Source organism: Eimeria necatrix, genomic scaffold, assembly GCF_000499385.1.
Source record: "Eimeria necatrix Houghton genomic scaffold, Enh_scaff39, whole genome shotgun sequence".
Taxonomy (NCBI): Eukaryota; Apicomplexa; class Conoidasida; order Eucoccidiorida; family Eimeriidae; genus Eimeria; species Eimeria necatrix.
Window position 1 is genome coordinate 22,995 of NW_013654292.1, and position 16,330 is coordinate 39,324.

At 51.5% G+C, this 16,330-nt stretch overlaps 3 protein-coding genes across 3 annotated transcripts; 2 read left to right on the forward strand and 1 right to left on the reverse strand.

The window, feature by feature from the left end:
- Window positions 1-1,247: 1,247 nt before the first annotated feature.
- Window positions 1,248-8,568, forward strand: ENH_00050350 (myb-like DNA-binding domain-containing protein, putative; the record flags this gene model as incomplete). The annotated part of the gene is made up of 7 exons (XM_013581257.1): window positions 1,248-5,005; window positions 5,506-5,729; window positions 5,960-6,255; window positions 6,536-6,691; window positions 7,139-7,273; window positions 7,563-7,691; window positions 7,843-8,568. 7 exons carry the CDS (start codon window positions 1,248-1,250, stop codon window positions 8,566-8,568), a joined length of 5,424 nt encoding a protein of 1,807 aa, XP_013436711.1.
- A 1,803-nt stretch (window positions 8,569-10,371) lies between these two features.
- Window positions 10,372-11,158, forward strand: ENH_00050360 (calmodulin, putative; the record flags this gene model as incomplete). The annotated part of the gene is made up of 3 exons (XM_013581258.1): window positions 10,372-10,515; window positions 10,664-10,801; window positions 11,033-11,158. The coding sequence occupies 3 exons, from the start codon at window positions 10,372-10,374 to the stop codon at window positions 11,156-11,158; spliced, it is 408 nt and encodes a 135-aa protein (XP_013436712.1).
- A 672-nt stretch (window positions 11,159-11,830) lies between these two features.
- Window positions 11,831-12,454, reverse strand: ENH_00050370 (hypothetical protein, conserved; the record flags this gene model as incomplete). The annotated part of the gene is made up of 1 exon (XM_013581259.1): window positions 11,831-12,454. The coding sequence occupies one exon, from the start codon at window positions 12,452-12,454 to the stop codon at window positions 11,831-11,833; it is 624 nt and encodes a 207-aa protein (XP_013436713.1).
- Window positions 12,455-16,330: the final 3,876 nt, after the last annotated feature.

The window sequence follows — 16,330 nt, forward strand, 5'->3', positions numbered from 1 at the left end:
CTTATAAACAATTTTGTTTAACCAGTGTGGCGTTGAGAATCCACTAGATTTAGGGGTAATTTGGGCCGATCGATTCGTGAGTTGGCGGTGCCCCTCGTTGCCGATCGCACCGATTCAGCTCATTGACACTCGCTGCCACCCACAGGTGGAGATAGTAGCCATCCTTTTACAGCGAATTGTCATGTAGAAGTTCACGTGCTATGCTGTAAACGGCCCGCGTGCCACCGTAAGACAACTCCAAAATAAGCTCTACAGGGAGCAAGCAGTAAGTCTCCGTCAACGCCATAGGACACGTACTTTCCACAGATTTCCCAAAAGAGTTCTCTCCATTGAGCCCAATAAAAGTAGCAATGAAGTGCGGAGCTTTGTGCAGACGCTGTGGGTTGCCCCACCATTCCGATGGAGGGTGGCTTCACATGTACTCTGGAGCCCGGCGAAAGCCCAACAGCATTGAATTCGGTCTCTAAAGAATTTACAGGGAAAAGCATGGCCGTTGGTGTAGCCGGCTTTTAGTTCTCTACGACTTAAATCTTCTGGACTGCACGCGTGAAAAGTTCAGCTAGGAACAGTACACTGCAAAGGGTGGAAGGGATGCTAGACAATAGCGCGAAGGGAGTAAACGGAGCCGTGGATTTCATTACACACAAAACTTCTTCCACATCCTTCATTTCTCGTCCCATGATTAGAACTGTGTACAGAGATTTTCTTTGGAAGCCACCATCAGGTAATTGCATGCGAGAAGCCCTGTGACTGGCTACAGGGTACAGGTCGTGAGTCTCGTCTCTAGTTGCTGGAAACGGAACAAAGGACTCAGCTTCTTTTCAAAGTGACGTATCTGTATGCCTATTATTTCACTTGGCTCGCTGGGATACTCTAGGCTTTAGTCCCAAGGCGTCAACGGGGCTGCTGTCGATCACGTGCAAAACACGCAGAACATCTTTTTGTTACTTTTTGCGCAACTTCTGCGTTTGGTAGCACCTGTGCAACAGCGAAATCATGGCACGGCTTTCCAAGGCTATCTGGTGAGGACACTGCATGCTTGCGCTGCATGGGGGAGGCAGAAGCGTTGCGTTGTCTTCGGCGTGAAAAAGCATTGTAAGCCCTCTCCTAGCTGCTTTCACTCAATACACTTTGAGTAGAATTCCAAGGGGCTGAGGGCCCCCCTATGCGCGGTAACATTGGCGGGGCCTTAAGGGCCCCTCTCTCTTCTGGCTGCCTTGCACCGCCAGTGCTGCTTCATGGCCCTGATGCCATCAGTGAGCGACGAAACATCTGCTAAAACAGATTACCGGAGCCCTCCGAAAGTTACGGGGGAGCCCGCTCACACTACTTCTCCTGCTCACAGTGCGGGAGGGGGCCCTCTTGCAGCAGTTTCCCCTGGGGGAGCTTCCGTTTCAGCAGAAGGAGATGATCTACTTCGCCGTATGCAGTCTGCATTGGAGGAGGATGACACTGTGGACATGCTGTTGCCGTCTCTGACGGCGCTTCACGTGTTGCCTTCCTCGACTAGCGATGTGGCTTTGGGCCGGATGGGTGCTGACACTGGTAGTTCAATTTCTGAACTGTTGCAGTGCACAGGGACATCAGTAAGAGGGGGCAGTAGAGATATCGTGGGCTCAACAGTGGCTGAAGATGATCCTAACGCCCGGTCGCGCAACTTAGGGCTGGGGCTTGCTGCTCTACATAAGCTGCAGCAGCAGCAACGTATGGCACAGCAGCAGCAACAGGAACGCCAGCAGAAGAAGCAGATAGAGAGTGAGCATGCCGCAGCTCATGGTGGTGGCGGTGCTGAGAGGGAGGATCTTTTGGAGTCGCAGCAGCAGCAGCCTCAACTGCAGCAACAGCGTGTTTTGCCCCCTTTCTGTGAACACAATCTGGAGGATGCTCCCGAGCAGCCACGGGTGACGGGCAAGTCCTGTGTTCCTCACAAAGAGGCCACGCATCATATGGAACAGCAGCGGACTGAAAATGGGGAAAAAAAGAATACAGAGATGCAGGGGCAGCGGATAGAGGTGCATGAGCAGCAGCAACTGAATGTGGAAGAAAAGAGTCAGCATTTGGAACTTGAAGGATCTGTCCAAGTGTCTAGCGGGCCTCAGCTCTTGGAGCCTTTTACTCTTTCAGCGGCTACAGTGGCTAATGGCTCAGCAGCACAGGAACTAGACTCGCAAGCAGCAGCATCAGCTGTAGCCCCCGCAACAACTCTGGCCCTCGCAGCAACTCCTGAGGCGAATCTTCCATCGGTCGCGGAGACTAGTAAAGAGAGTGCACCACTAGCTTTCCTACCAGCAGCTACAGCTACGGCATCGATGGAACTAAATTCTGCATTCACGCGGGCACGTGAGGAAGTCTTGGCGGATACAGAAACTAACAAGGGCTCTCCCTTAGCGGAAGAGTTGTCATGTCGTCTGCAGAGTCCCTCGGCACCGCCGAATCTGAGATCAGAGGTTTCGGCCACCACAGAAAGTGACAAACTCTCATCAGTGGATCCAAATAAATGTTTTTCAAGGGAAGCAGAGTCAACAACGCAACAGCCCGCCGAAGTAGAATGCTTTGCAGGAACTGCGCCAGAAGATGCGGCAGAACCAGCTGATGCAAAATCTACAGCAGGAGCGAACCATGAAGGAAACATAGGGATGCCATACTCGTGTTCTCCCGAGTCTGTTAGTTGTTTGCCTCCCCGGACAGCAGAGGAAGAGGTAGCGCTTTGCGCTGCGGGGGGTCCAGGTGGCCCCGAGGAAGCTGCGGTAGTTGCGGAGGCGGAAACAGTAGGCGAGTTGCTGCGCAGTTTGCATCGGCAGGTGCAGCAGCTACCACAGCAGCATGAACATTCCGGCGGACGGCCGTCGGCCATAGAGACTTTGGGCAGAATTGAGCAGCGGTTGCGGCTTGCCTTAGAGGCTGTCGATGCTGATGTAGCAGCGCTCCAGCGAGAGGCAGCAGCGACGGCAGTAGCAACCGTCTCCTCAGTGGGGTATTCAGCAGCACCGCGGTCTGGGAGTCCCTCTGATGACTCAGGGCAGCAGCCACAGCAGCAGCGCGAGCCTGATGCGCCTCATGGGGATGAAGGGGATGTAGAGGATGAAGAAGGCTTTAAGGGCGCAGATTCAGGAGATGGACCCAATGCAACAGCAGCAGCTGCAGCGGCCGCGGCAGCAGCTGCAGCAGCAGGAGCTACAGCTAACGTGACAGGGCTGTGGTCGCATCCATGCCGAGCTTTGCTTCGGGCAGCGCTGCAGTCAGCGGGACGCCAGCTGCCTAAGGGCAAACGGAGGGGTGCTCGCGGGGCCCCACGGGAATGGGGAGAAGCAACAAGGCATCGGCCACCGCTTGACGTTCTGTGTCTTGCCGCCTCTCAGACAAAGGCTGAGTGCAGCCTCACTCCAGAGGAGGCAGCCGCCGCTGCTGCTGCAGCTGCCGTAGCAGCTACGGCTGCTGCTAATGGATCCGAAGCCGCCGCTGTCGCTGCTGCAGCTGCAGAAGTTCTGCTGCCGCTGGATGCAGCAGCAGCAGCAGGGGAGAGTGTCAAGAGGGTCCCGTGGTTGCCAGCTGAGGGGCCCATGGTTGACAGTTTGGCTGCTGCAAACCATTCACAGGCTTTTGCCGCTGGGCTCCCGTTATTACGTGAAATTTGCCGCGTTGCTACTGTCGAGCTCCGCATCCGCCCGCCAGCTGCTGCTGTTGCTTCCACAGCTGGTGGTGGTGGATTAACCGCCACCGCAGGATCTGTACCATTTGGCGCCATAGGAGGACCCATTGGTATTGCCGGCTTGAGGCGTTTGGGGCTTCCAGGAGACCAGCCGCTTCACCATCGAGGCCCGTTATGGGTGGACCCTCCTCCAGCAGACGACGACGACGAAGGGCTTCGAGGCTCGCCACCTGTTGCAGGGTCGTCATCATGTAATGAGCAAGTCATGCTGTTTCTTAGACGGGACTTGTTTCCACGTCAGTGGCTGCAGTGGCTCCAGGAACAGCCAGTGTGCTGCAAAGCGCAACTGCTGCTGCCTCCTGGATACGAGGAGAGCGTGCATAACGATCCTGATCCTCTTGGCGCTGGTAGAAACCCCCGTGATCCCGCGCAGCCTGTTTTAAGGCTTAGAAGACTTTGTGTGCGCTCTTCCTCCACGGTGACGGGGCAGGCCACCACGGAAGCAAAGATGAAAGAAGCGGAGCCAGCAGCAGCAGAACGAGTGACAGAAAGATTGACAGAGATAGAAAGGACAGCAGCGGCAACGGCGCCTCGTCCAGAGGACGCAACGAAGGCTGAAGAGAGGAACCTTGAGGGCCCGCTTTTGATAGATGACGCTCTGACGCTGATATGGAAGCAGCAGAGACGGCAACAGGATGCGCTAGAGCAACTCCTGCAACAGTTAAAACATCTGAGTAGAGGCGTAACAATGCAGCAGCTCGTGCTGCTTGCGTCAATTGTGGATTCCATGGATGCAGCGGACGCGGCAGCAGCTGCGGCAGCCGTCGGGGACCCAGATACTGCTCTCTTTACAAACGGGAACAGCAATTCAGCCAGTTCAACAGCAGCAGCGTGTACAAATAATGGTGAGGGCGTGCAGCAGCAGCATGCTCAGCAGATAGAGCGACTCCAGAAGCTCCACGAGTGGCTCGGGTTGTTCCCTCGTTATGGAATATCTGCGGGACGCGCTGTTGCGTTGCTGGCAGCAGCAGGAGAGCAGCAGCAGCAGGATCAACTGCAACCTGAGGCGGAGTTCATAGATATCAAGCTCACCTTTGGTAGCCTCATGCCTTTCCCAGATGAGGATCCTGGCGTAATCGCTGCATTCTCCCTACCCTATAGGCGGGGACCGCAGCAGCCGTGGACATGGGACTTGAAAATACTAGAAGGGGCCCTTCGCAGCGGCCAGGGACCTTCCTGGGGCCCTTACAGTATCCAGACAGTTGGGCAAAGGATTTCTGAGAGGCAGCAGCGCCTGAGTTTTCTCCTGCGGCAGCAGAAGATCGTCTGCAGAGCCATGTACAAGGCGTGGAGAAGGTACTTCCTAGCTCTGCAGTTCTGCGCTGCATAGTCCATCTTCCGTTGTTCGCTTTGTACGAAAGTTCATTGCCTGGACAACTGGGCCGCAGCGTTGTGTGTATGCACGCTTTGAAGCCTATATGTGCAGTTGTTTACTTCCACGTACATGCTTGGTGTCTTCAAGTCTGGCACCCCCTATGTGTTCTCGTGCTTCTTGGGTGTGCTGTTTTCCCGTCTTTTTGAATTATTTTCTTCACTTCACGTTTAAAATTGCTCTTCCATCATAACCATTGTGCTTCCACATATTTACCATTGTGAGCTTTTCATGGCAGCGCGCATCTTGCGGTCGCTAACTCCACACCGACTGCATTAATGCTTGGTCGCACTCCGTCTTGATTCCGGTTAGCTAAATTTGCTTTTTATGTATGTGCGTCCATGTGCGGACTTACTTGTCAGTGTGGTCACGCGTTGGTTTGCAATATTTGTTCGTTATTTGCTTGCCAATTTTTGCACTGCAGCCACCGTCGTCAGCTCGAAAGGCGCCGTCTGCTATCGGGCGATGTGTTTGGGTGGGGGGTTCTCCCGGTGCGTGCAGTAGACCATCCGTCTCTTTTGATGGCGCTACCTGCGGGCTTCCGGCAGGGAAATCCCAGAGAGCCATATGAGAAACAGTACAGCAGAGATATGCAAGACGACGCAAACGGTGGCCACGACAGGTCGCGGAGACAAACGGACGTGACGGGTAGGGCTTGTTTACTGTTTGCTCTGCAGCTGCATGTCACGGAGTTCGACAGCTTGGCGAGCAAGTGTTGGTTATTTTGGCTTTATGTCGTAGGAACCGTAGTCGTCTTGAATTTTGTGGAGGCTCAGAGGTGGTTTATAGTGACGAACTGATGTGCGCCTTCAACACTCAGAGCATAGGAGGTACTTGCATTACATGAAGGCCTTAACCTTCTGTTTGGTTCGCTGCAGGGCGGCGAACCCTACGCGGGGATGCATGCAACGACCGTCAAAGGGCGAAGGAGGAAGCAGCGAGCCGCGAGAGCAAGAGGGAGTGGATGCAGGCTAACTTCTCCAACCTGACGGGGCCAGGAGTGTTTTGGAGAGATTCTTGCCTTTTTTCTCAGGGCCAAAGTCTCAGGCAAAGACTTCAAAAGCAACAGGAAGGTGGTGGCGGCGTTCATCCCATTGATCTGCTGCAGACTGATCCAGATTGGGCTATCTTCGATTGGGAAAGAGAATGCGGATACACCTGCAACAGCACAAGAGTAAGCTTCTTGGTTGTTTGATAACGGAATATGAAAGGAAGTGCCCCAGTGCCCCGCTAGTTTTGCGTCCTTTCGTGTAATTTCTCCTGGCGTGTGGTACGCAGTTGTACGCACGTACAGTCGAGTGTGTTATGTCCACCTTTGTGCTCCTGCATGACCGTAGCACATGCCTCTACGCATGTAGATTCATTTAAACCCTTGAATGATAATGGTGCAGAAATATTATGAGTGTGCTTAGGATAACTACTTGACTGTGTGGCGTCAATGCGTTTTTTTACAGGTGTTTACTCCTGTCGAGGAAGAGGCAGAAAGGAAGGCGGTCACAGTTTGGGCGGAGGCTGAGGCGAGGACTTTCGTGGAGAAGTATCTCATGTACCCGAAGAATTTTGAAAAAATTGCAGCCTGCCTGGACGGAAAAACCACTCGAGACTGCGTGGTGAGAAAATATTAGTTCAGCTCCAGATCGTCCCCTGTTCAAGCAATTAGCTGTGGTTCGATAGGTACATCTGCTGTGGTTCGGTAGTTATACCGGTATATGCAGAAAACACGAACAGCAGCGATCCCTTTGGATGGCGTGATGACTGGTTTTCAACCTCTTACTTGGATGCGCCACTTGTCTGTATGTGCACCACGTAGAGGAGACATATTATGCGCAGAATGCACAGCCTTGGTGTGTAAAACTTTGGAACGCCTGCCGCGGTTTACGTGCCTGTGTGGACGTGTAAGCGTGTCGGTGCTGGCGTTTTTTGTACCTGTATTTACTGTGCGGCTGCATGTAATGCTCGCACAGTTCTCTACGTGTACAGATGTGAAAGCTCGGTGCTCCTGTGCCTGTTTTTTTTATTTCATGACCTAGACGTAAGTGTGTTGTGCTTCTTCGTAGGATTTTTACTACCGCTTCAAGTTCAAGTTTGGGCTAAAGCGGCGACTGCAAGAGTTGGAGGACGGCACTCGTGTCAAGAAGCGGAACAGACACATTGGCTCAAAGCAAATACGCAGAGAGGAGCTCGTAGCGGAAGTAGGGCTTTTGGTATTCAGTCATCACCACGATGTTAGAATGGCAACTTCTGGCTGTACTTTAGAGTGGGAGAAGGCGATTTTCCTTCATATCCGATGGCCACGGATTCCTCAAGATGTTTGACAGCGTTGCGCTTCTGTGCACTTTGTGTTCACACATACGTCTTATGTGGTGCTTTCCTTAAAGCCCGGTCAACTCCCACGTTCAAACTGCAGCGTTTTACCTGCAGAAAAGGATGATGCAGAGGCAGCACGCTGCGAATGACATGTGGAGATGCATATCTTTGCAGGCTGTTTCTGGCTTATCGTCGGAGTGCGAGACGGAGCTGATGAAGCGATTCAATGGACAGAATTTTTTGCCATTTGATGCCTTTAGCGATCATCTGCTTCACCGGGAAGCGCTCCAGACGACTCTCAAGGTGCGCCGCTTTGACTTTCTCTGAATTGTTTGCTCTCTTTCCAGCTTTGCCGTTTGAGTGTGAACTGCTGCTTTGAGGACCTGCTGGATTATATGATTTAGCAAAATGATGCTGCTGCTGTTTTCTGCCATTCATTTGTTTTGCGCTGAAGGACCCGGTGGGCTGCCGTGGGGAGGAGTGGGTAGAAGGCGACAGCGATAGCGCTGAGGTGTTCGTTGAAAATATGAGCGATGGATACTTTCTGCCGGCTTCAACCAAGGGCATTGTGGTGCCGGGCAGGGCTGTCAGCGTTCCAAACGAAATACCTTTGTGGGGTCCGCCTCAGCGGTCATTCGTGCCGGGCTGCTTGCTGGTAGATCGGCCTCAGCATTCGCATCAAGAGGGAGCCGATGCAGATGCATCCCCCCCCGCATCTGGACTTCCTCTTACGTTGAAGTATCATCAGCTCGACACCCTTCTCACGTGTGTGCAAATAGCATCCCGTAGATTTTGCCCACAGGAAGAAGATGGCCCCTCTTACATGACGCGTTCCCGCGCTGCTCGGTCTCGACCTGGGCCATTCGGGACGACAGTGGGAGGCCCCACTCTGCAGCAATTTAATGCTGGATGGGGGCGTTTTGGTGCCGTTGGTGGTCACAGTGGGCATGCGGGTCCTGTCGGCACTGGGCAACTGTCTCCTGTATCCAGGGTCGTTGACTCTTTGGTGGTGCGACTTAAAGGGATTGTGCGAGGAATGCAGCACACTATACGCACTGGGTCAAGGGAAAGAAGGCGATCTCAGACTGACGATCCCGAATCGGGGGCACCACCAGTTCCAACCAGTCCTGCCTCCTCTCTGAAAATCAGTGGAGAGGAGCTGCCAGCGCCTCTTGAATAAAAAGCAAATATGTGTATATAGAACGGTAGTGACGTTGGAACAGTCTGCTACTTTGTAGCAGGGGCGTCAGTCACGGGCTCATTGGACAAGCTTAGGCTCTATGATCGAATGTAGTCCAGTGACAGTTGCGAATATGCTCAGCATGTACACGATGCTGGCATGTCTTGTATCCCCTACTTGCCACGATTACGCGGAGCCAGAAAAGCTTTTTTTTGAGTGTTGCAAAGCTCATAGGCGGCAAAGCACCATGGACTCAGCTGAGGGCTGTCTATCTAGCTAGCAAGCTGTGTGGTTCAGGAAGAGCCAAGCAGGTGAAACGGCGCCTTGGGGGCCGCGGTAAGTGCAATTATTACTTAGGATTTGCGCGGCGCGAGCGTAGATGAGAATATAACGAGCTGGAGCAATATCTTGTTCCCATCATCCCCCCTGAACTATGGCACTTGAGCCGGGCCGGAAGCTACGGTGAGCACGCTGTAGAGGGAACGGAGATCACACAAACTGCAGTGCCTTGTCTTTTTCCTGAACACTTGGGCGCTTCTGGGCCAGTTGCAAAAAAGTCACTTAACTGGGAAGCTGTGGATGTGGGCGGGTCGTTAGGCTACTAGTTGGCAGTAGCAGGCGGCGTGGGCCCACAAACGTAACTCTCAATAACTGCCCTCTTAGCCACGTGACAGAATGCACTGCGGGCATCACTACAGCAGGTTGGTGCTTTCATGGTGTCAGCGATTCCGGGAGTGTCCACAGGGCTGTGCTTGCGCTTCTGGATTTGCCTCTGCGGCCGTCATGGGCAGATGCCCTTAGGCTGAGTGATGCAACAGTGCTTGGACTTCATGAAGGATATCACTGAAGCATGGACTGCTTTTTGCGGCAGCTTGTGACTCTAGAGACTTCACAGGGGCGCTACTAGCGTTCAGCTAACGCCTTAAAAGCAGTGGCTGCTCATCAATTTTTTGCCGAAAACCGGGCTCTTTGAATGGTATAAAAACTTATGCGATTCTTTTTGTTATTCGTGTACCACAGCGAGTCACACACAGGTAGTAGGGACAATAACAAAACCGCATGCAATCGAGTGCTCGCTGCCAGTGGAAACGCCAATGGTCGGAAGGCCAAACTCTGAGTTATGGGAGTCTGCAGGCCCAACTGGGTACAAAAAATAATAAAAAGTCAAGAGGATGTATCTGATTGAAGAAGAAACATAACAGATGCTATTCGGTTGCAGAGTACAGCAAGAAAGAGTGAACCCGGCTCACCTGTGGGTGCATCAAGCTGTTCTATCATCACCGCTCTTCGTTGACGCTCATTGGCGATTGCTGTGACTCTGGAACCCGCATTCTCCTCTGTTTTTCTAAGAATCGGATTATAGTTCTTACTTACTTATCTTCAGGTAAGCTCAACAAAGAGTCCTACTCGGACTGATGGCAATGGTCCGCCTGGCGCTTGCACCGGCCATGGCTGTCGGTGTTCCATGTTGCGTGCAGTGCTGACTGCGTGCCTCGGTTTCGGTGCTCTATATAATTTATTTGGATGGCTGAGAACAATAGGGTGTGGACTAGCTGAATTTCAGACTTGTCGCCGAGAACGGAAGTCGAGTGTGCATTGCACGCGCCGTTAGCGGAGCGGAGAATTATGCTTCGTACATCCGGAGGCAAATTCACGTAATATTTCGGTCTGTACTGTGTTTGTGGTGTGTTGTTGACAGCATAGACTCTGTGAAGGTGCGAATGATGATAGTCGGTGCGTTACTACGCTGCTGCAGGATTTCCCAACTGGATTCATACTAAGCTTACTTGCAGATCTGAGGAAATGTCACCCGACCCTCGCCTTCGAGAAGCTTTTGCTCTTTTTGACCGAGATGGTGATGGTGAATTGACGTCCAGCGAGGCCCTGCTCGCGATTCGCTCAATAGGTGTCGTCGTGAATGCAGATGAAGCGAACGGCATTCCCGCTGTGAGCTCACACCAGAATACTGTCGATTGTTTGCAGCGCTGCGGAACTCAGGATTGTTGCACTTTTGTAGAAATGCCCACCTACTTGAGGAAGCACAGCGCTTTAGATGCCATGCAGGAAGTGCCTTGTCTGTGTTTCGATGTTACAGTCGATGTCGTGGGACCAGTTTGAGAGCTGGGTTACGAAGAAATTGAGCGGTTCCAACCCGGAGGCCGACCTTATCAAATCATTCAAGGTGTTTGACACAAAGGGCGACGGCACCCTTTCCACTGATGAGCTCATGCAAGTAAGACAGTAGTGACAGTATGCTGCGTGGTCAACTCGCACGCTTTTGGGCACATTCCCCGGTATGGGGAGGAAAGGGTGTACAAAGAGCTGGCTAACAGTGGATTCACCGGCACATGCTGTATAGCCTTGTTCGCGGTGCCAGTTGTTCACTGTGAATGTGTTTCTCCTACGTGGGTAGTTTTCTTACGGGCGCGCCTCAGCAGAGATTGGTGCGTTGATGCTCCTGTAGGTTATGAAGACCCTTGGGGATATACTGACGGACGAAGAGGTGGAGAAGATGGTGCAAGACGCCGACCCCAGTAAGTCGGGTCGGATTAAGTACGCGGAGTTTGTGAAGGTTCTCTTGAGCAACTAACTTTTGCTTGCATTAGCAGAGGATACCATAGCTTGCTTCGAAGGGCAGGTTCAAGTCTTTGCCGAGAGGGAACGGCGTGCATTCTTATGCGCTCCGTCGGGAGCGTCGCTCACCGAGTGCAGTATCACGTGAGTCGGCAGGTGGATTCCTGAATACCGTGATTGTGCACGATCTAGAGGCTGTATCAACATGAACAACCTGAACAGCAGTGCGTCTAAATCGTCAGGTGCTGTACCGCGCCAGTAGCCGAAGCAGCCACACTAGGACTTCTGTGTCCGCTGAGACAATACCAACATCTTTCTTCGGGGATACAGGCGAATTTGGGGGACTACACGCACCAAGGTACAGATAGTCAGAAGCTGAAAAGCAGCGGCGGCCACAGCCTTTAAGAGAGTCTGGCGGAACATTCTGCCAGGCATGTCAAGCATGCGCCTAAATTAACAGTTTAACTACAACCGTCAGTTTTTTTCCGTGAATGTTCTATGCCAATATCGAAGTGCCTTTGCGCGTATTGACGACTGTACCGGTCGCACGCGGGAAGCAAGCCACCCGCACCCATTACTGGGGGCACAAGTTGTGGGAAGATGTTGTTAGGACGGTTTGTACGAATTGCGGTGCCTAGTGGAGCCACTTGCCCGCGGTCTGTCGGTAGCAGGACATTCATGCTGCCAGTCACATCTCTTCCCTCTTTTTGTCGTCTCCATCCGTTAAGGGGTCGTCACCCACATCGTCCAAAATAGCTTCACCGTTGTCCTCTTCTCCTTGAAGAGGGAGCATACGTTCCACCGTTTGTCTGAACTCGTCAGAAAGGCGCACGTGGGGCATTTGGTAGACTTCTCGCAAGAAGTCAAATACGCCTGAGTGTTTCCTGCCAGTGGCTCTCCTGCTAATGAACTCCAGGGGCTCTATCAAGTGCAGAAAGTGTCGGCTTCTCTCGGGTCCGGGGAATCGAAGGATATATTCATGCTTGAGGTAGCCAAACTCGTAGAAGTACTGAACGCGTGAAAACCACTGGGTCAGATGACGCCTTGCACGGTCAATGGCCCGCCCTTTTGCATCCCGCTTCTTCCTCAGTTCCAAAAAATCGAAGGCATAATTCACGACGCCCCTCTCGTCAATGAATTCTTCAAGGATCTCCAGCGCCTCCAGCGTTTTTGAGGAGGAGTACTCTGCGTGCATTGCATTCAGGGTGTTCGCTTGTTGCAACTGCTGAGTTAAAGTCAGCATGTTTACGTAGTACCATGAGGTCACAAGCAGACCCAGGAGTGACACAGCCAGTGGCCAGTTTACGGTCATTCTCTTCCGGACACAGACGGCTAAGCCAGGGACCCTGCATTCCACGAGTGGTCGCTGTGCCGTGTTTGTCCCCCAGCCCTGCTCCTTAGGCTCAGTCCGTTAGGCAAGTAAACGCCCCTTTGCGCACGCAGTGTCATAATAATTCACGGTCTGGAATGCATTGTTGAAGTCTGCGCTGGTTCCACTGAAGCTCGCCCAACGGTGTTGGCAGACCCTTGGTCATGTAGTGAGTGCACTTGAGGGCGAGACTGTCAAGACTGCGCAGACTACGCTCTTCAAAATAGCTTTTGGAGGTAAAAGAAAGTGCAGGATAGTGAAGAAGACTTGTGAAGGTAGCAACGACACAGACACCCAATCGGGAGAAATGTAGCTGTAGGTTCGGGCCTTTTCGACGCTGTGCAGTCTGTATGTGTGGTAGCGTCTTAAATACAGGATGTAATGGAATTCTTACAGAAGACTGCATTTTATAACAATTTTCCCCCACGGGCGGCCTACTGCTCGCATCCGCGGCTGCATGCGCATGCCCGTTCACTTCTGCTCGTCATGCTGAACGCTACGGAACATAGAAAAAGTACCATGACATATTTGCTTTATTCTAGAAACACACTAGTTAAGGCACAACTAAGGCATTCAAAGCCTGCCCCCGGTTGGTTTTGGAGACACGGAGCGCCGAGTCGGGTGTTGCGGAAGTCCATAGGTGTTCTCAAGAAAAGTGGGACTTCCACAAGAGGGCTCAGAATAGCTGCATATCCTTTTGTTATGGGCTGCATGGGGTTCGGTGTATTATGGAACATGAAGACTTCCAAGGCATCCTCAACTTGCGGGAACGGGCATGTAGCTGCAGCATTCAATTCTTAAAAATGGGAGAATATGAAGGAGGAAGTCTATCCAAGATTGAGTAAAGAGTTTGAAATGTGGCTGAAGAGACACAAAAATGGGAAATGTTCTTGAGATTCCATTAGTGTGGAGGGAGGTTTGTGTTCTGCGGGAAGTTGGGAAGGAAGGGAGATTGAGTTGGGTACAGAAAGAGAAGTTATTTCATACAGGCAACAGAAACTCAAAGAAGTTATGAAGAGAGCGGTTGAACTGAATTCAAAATCGTCGCTGCGCAAGCCTGTCGTGTACAAGAGTGCAGTAGGTTTGCAAGTAGGTTTGCACGCCGTAGAGCACTGTGCTGGATTTGAAACTGACAGCAACCCGTTACGGAGTTGCGACTTTTTGCACGTCTCTGGATCAGGAGCTGCAAACAAAATCCACTCGTAGGGAATGTACACCCACGATTTCCCGGCGTTCCAAATCCAACTGCGTAGCTATTATACGAGTATTTTTTCCCCAGGATATTGTAGATGCAAGAAAGAACATGAATACAAACCACACTTCAAAACATTAGCTGTAATTGAACTTTCTCTTCCAAATACAATTAAAAATTGTATATTTGCAAAGTACGTGCACTTGATTTCCTATGAGATTTTGCATGTACACCCCATGGTAGTTTCATTCAAAATGATCTTGTTTAAATTTTGGAGCCACTTCCTAATAAGTTGAACGGAACCAGAACCGGCAACTCAAGCGGGGCAGTGAGATAGCCTTTCTACGAATAATCGCAAATGGAGCTGCCCATCTGCAGAAAATGTGGTTCACGAGCAGTCAAGATACCGTAGAGGTCCGTAGAGGTCGGCTTTGACTGTGCTTTTAAGCGCAAATTGACTTCGCATGAGCTCTGAATGTAGCACGCGAGTGCGACTGAGGCGAAGCGATGCAGAGCAGAGCCTTGAAAATAAAGCGAATATTGCTTCCCGTAGGTAGGCTTAGCGAGGCTCCTATGTGTTGCTCTGAGTACGTGGCTCCTGCCAACCATTGCTAATTAGGGGTACAGTCAAACAGCGAAAGAGACCCAAACATCATCGTAAGCTTCGGTTTCCAGAAACACCTCTGACTTTTTCGGCATCAGGAGAGTCTTCTTGGCTGTCAAAAGTTCGATTCTGCTCTGCCCCAGAGAACAGGACGATCTTGACTCCAAAGGTGCCCAGTGGTGGGCAACCTGGGGGACAACAGGAAATGCCGCGTAAAAGCGCGTAGAGGGCTCCTAGGCGACCCCCCATATTTCTGCGTCGCTGCGTGGGCATGCGGAACACAGCAGCTCCAGTGGCTCTTGCCTGCCCCAAAGCGAGGGCCTAACAGCAGAGCACACCAGGCCTCACCGACGGTTGTGGGAGCTTGTAATCCTTATAGAGGCACATGCCCTCTGTAATGCCTGATCAATTAACTGCGCTCTGATACATCCACCAACGTGTGCCTCAGCACGAAGTTGCCAAGGCCCACAACCGCTAGAGCTCTAACCAACTGAAATGAAGGTAACAGTATAAATGAATATATAACCGTTGAGATAGTCCCGCAAGAGTGACAGTTGAAGGAGTTGATAGGGACTCGCAGGCGCCATGAAGTTTTAAATCGATGTAACGCGAAGAAACGTACTAGATGAAGTATATCCAATCAGTAAGAACTTTACAATTTTCCACCTAATGCTTAGTGGGAGTATTCAATCAAGATATCTTTATATATTAACATTTTAACGAATGCTATTTTCCAAATACTTTTCTGCGTGCCGAGCGTCTGCCAGATGCACGCTACATGCTTTTGTTTTTCTCGCTGCAAAGGGCTGAAGAAACAGTACTGTTGAGGGGTCGCGCAGTGCCGGCAACAAAAGCCCTGCTGCTGAGTAGGATGGAGGGCTAGAAATAGGGGAAAATTGTTACACCACTCTTTGAACTCCTGAATACTTGCTCGCTAGCTAATTTTGATAGCAAAAGTTTGCGAGGCGGCTGACGAACTTTGCAGAAGATCCTAAGGGTCTATGTAAGGGGTGCTGGTTAACGCGATATGGACCCCGCTTCTGCTTATTTTACGGGAGGAGATCTGGTGACACGGAAGGCCATGCGTGACATCTTCAAATTATTGGTGGTCGCACCGCCCTCTGTGCAGCGGGCAGCTGTGCAAGACGATGCACATTCGGCAGAAACACAACATAATTAGATTAGTCTGACCCTCACAGATAGAATGTTGAAGTAAAAAATGCTGAACATGAAATAAATTTCGCGCGGGAAGTACTGCAGACGTGTGGCGGGCCAGTCGCTCATCGACCAGCGCGGTCAGACGCGGTCAGAAGAAGGCAATGCCATGAGAATTGGAAAATCCACGAATCCACGGATCATCCATCTTGGAAAAGCCAGCGAAATATATCTGCTTATTTTCTTATATTTAAATGAGCTATTTGTTGACTATACTGGTCCAACCGTGCCTTGCTGTGCTTGGGGGCCCTATCACGAAACCAGACCAGTGTTCCTTCATCCCCAAAGCTTAGAGATGCAGCTAGTCCTTCACTAAAAGGTGCCAAAAATGTAACATGCTTTAAATTGCAATTGCTGCAACTGCGTCTGGGAGGTTTGTTTCTGTGCTCATGCACCTAAGAAGTTGCTTTTCCTTCCAGCGGTGTCCATGCCTTCGTATACAGCTGGAGGCCATCTCACTTTCCAGAAAGTGTGGCTTGCATTTCCGTTGCACTTGACAATTTCTCTTTTATCTGCTGGAATGCGGCACTCTTTTCTCTTTTGTTCATCTAGGCAGGCCTCATTTTGCACAGGTGGGCTCTCATGCAAACAAGCAGATCGACGCCGGCTACTGCAAAAGAAATAGTGCACCCTAGTTTTAGGTTTTAATTTGACTGGTGACATTCTGTGTCCAAAGTCACCGAGGGGGCCGGAAGAGGGAGGCTGCGGCTATTCTCTTCATTGCAGAAGGGCTCATTTGGTCCCGCTCTTTGACAAACTGCGAGTGTTGAAACTCCTCTCTAAAGAACAAACGCATCTACCTTCAAAC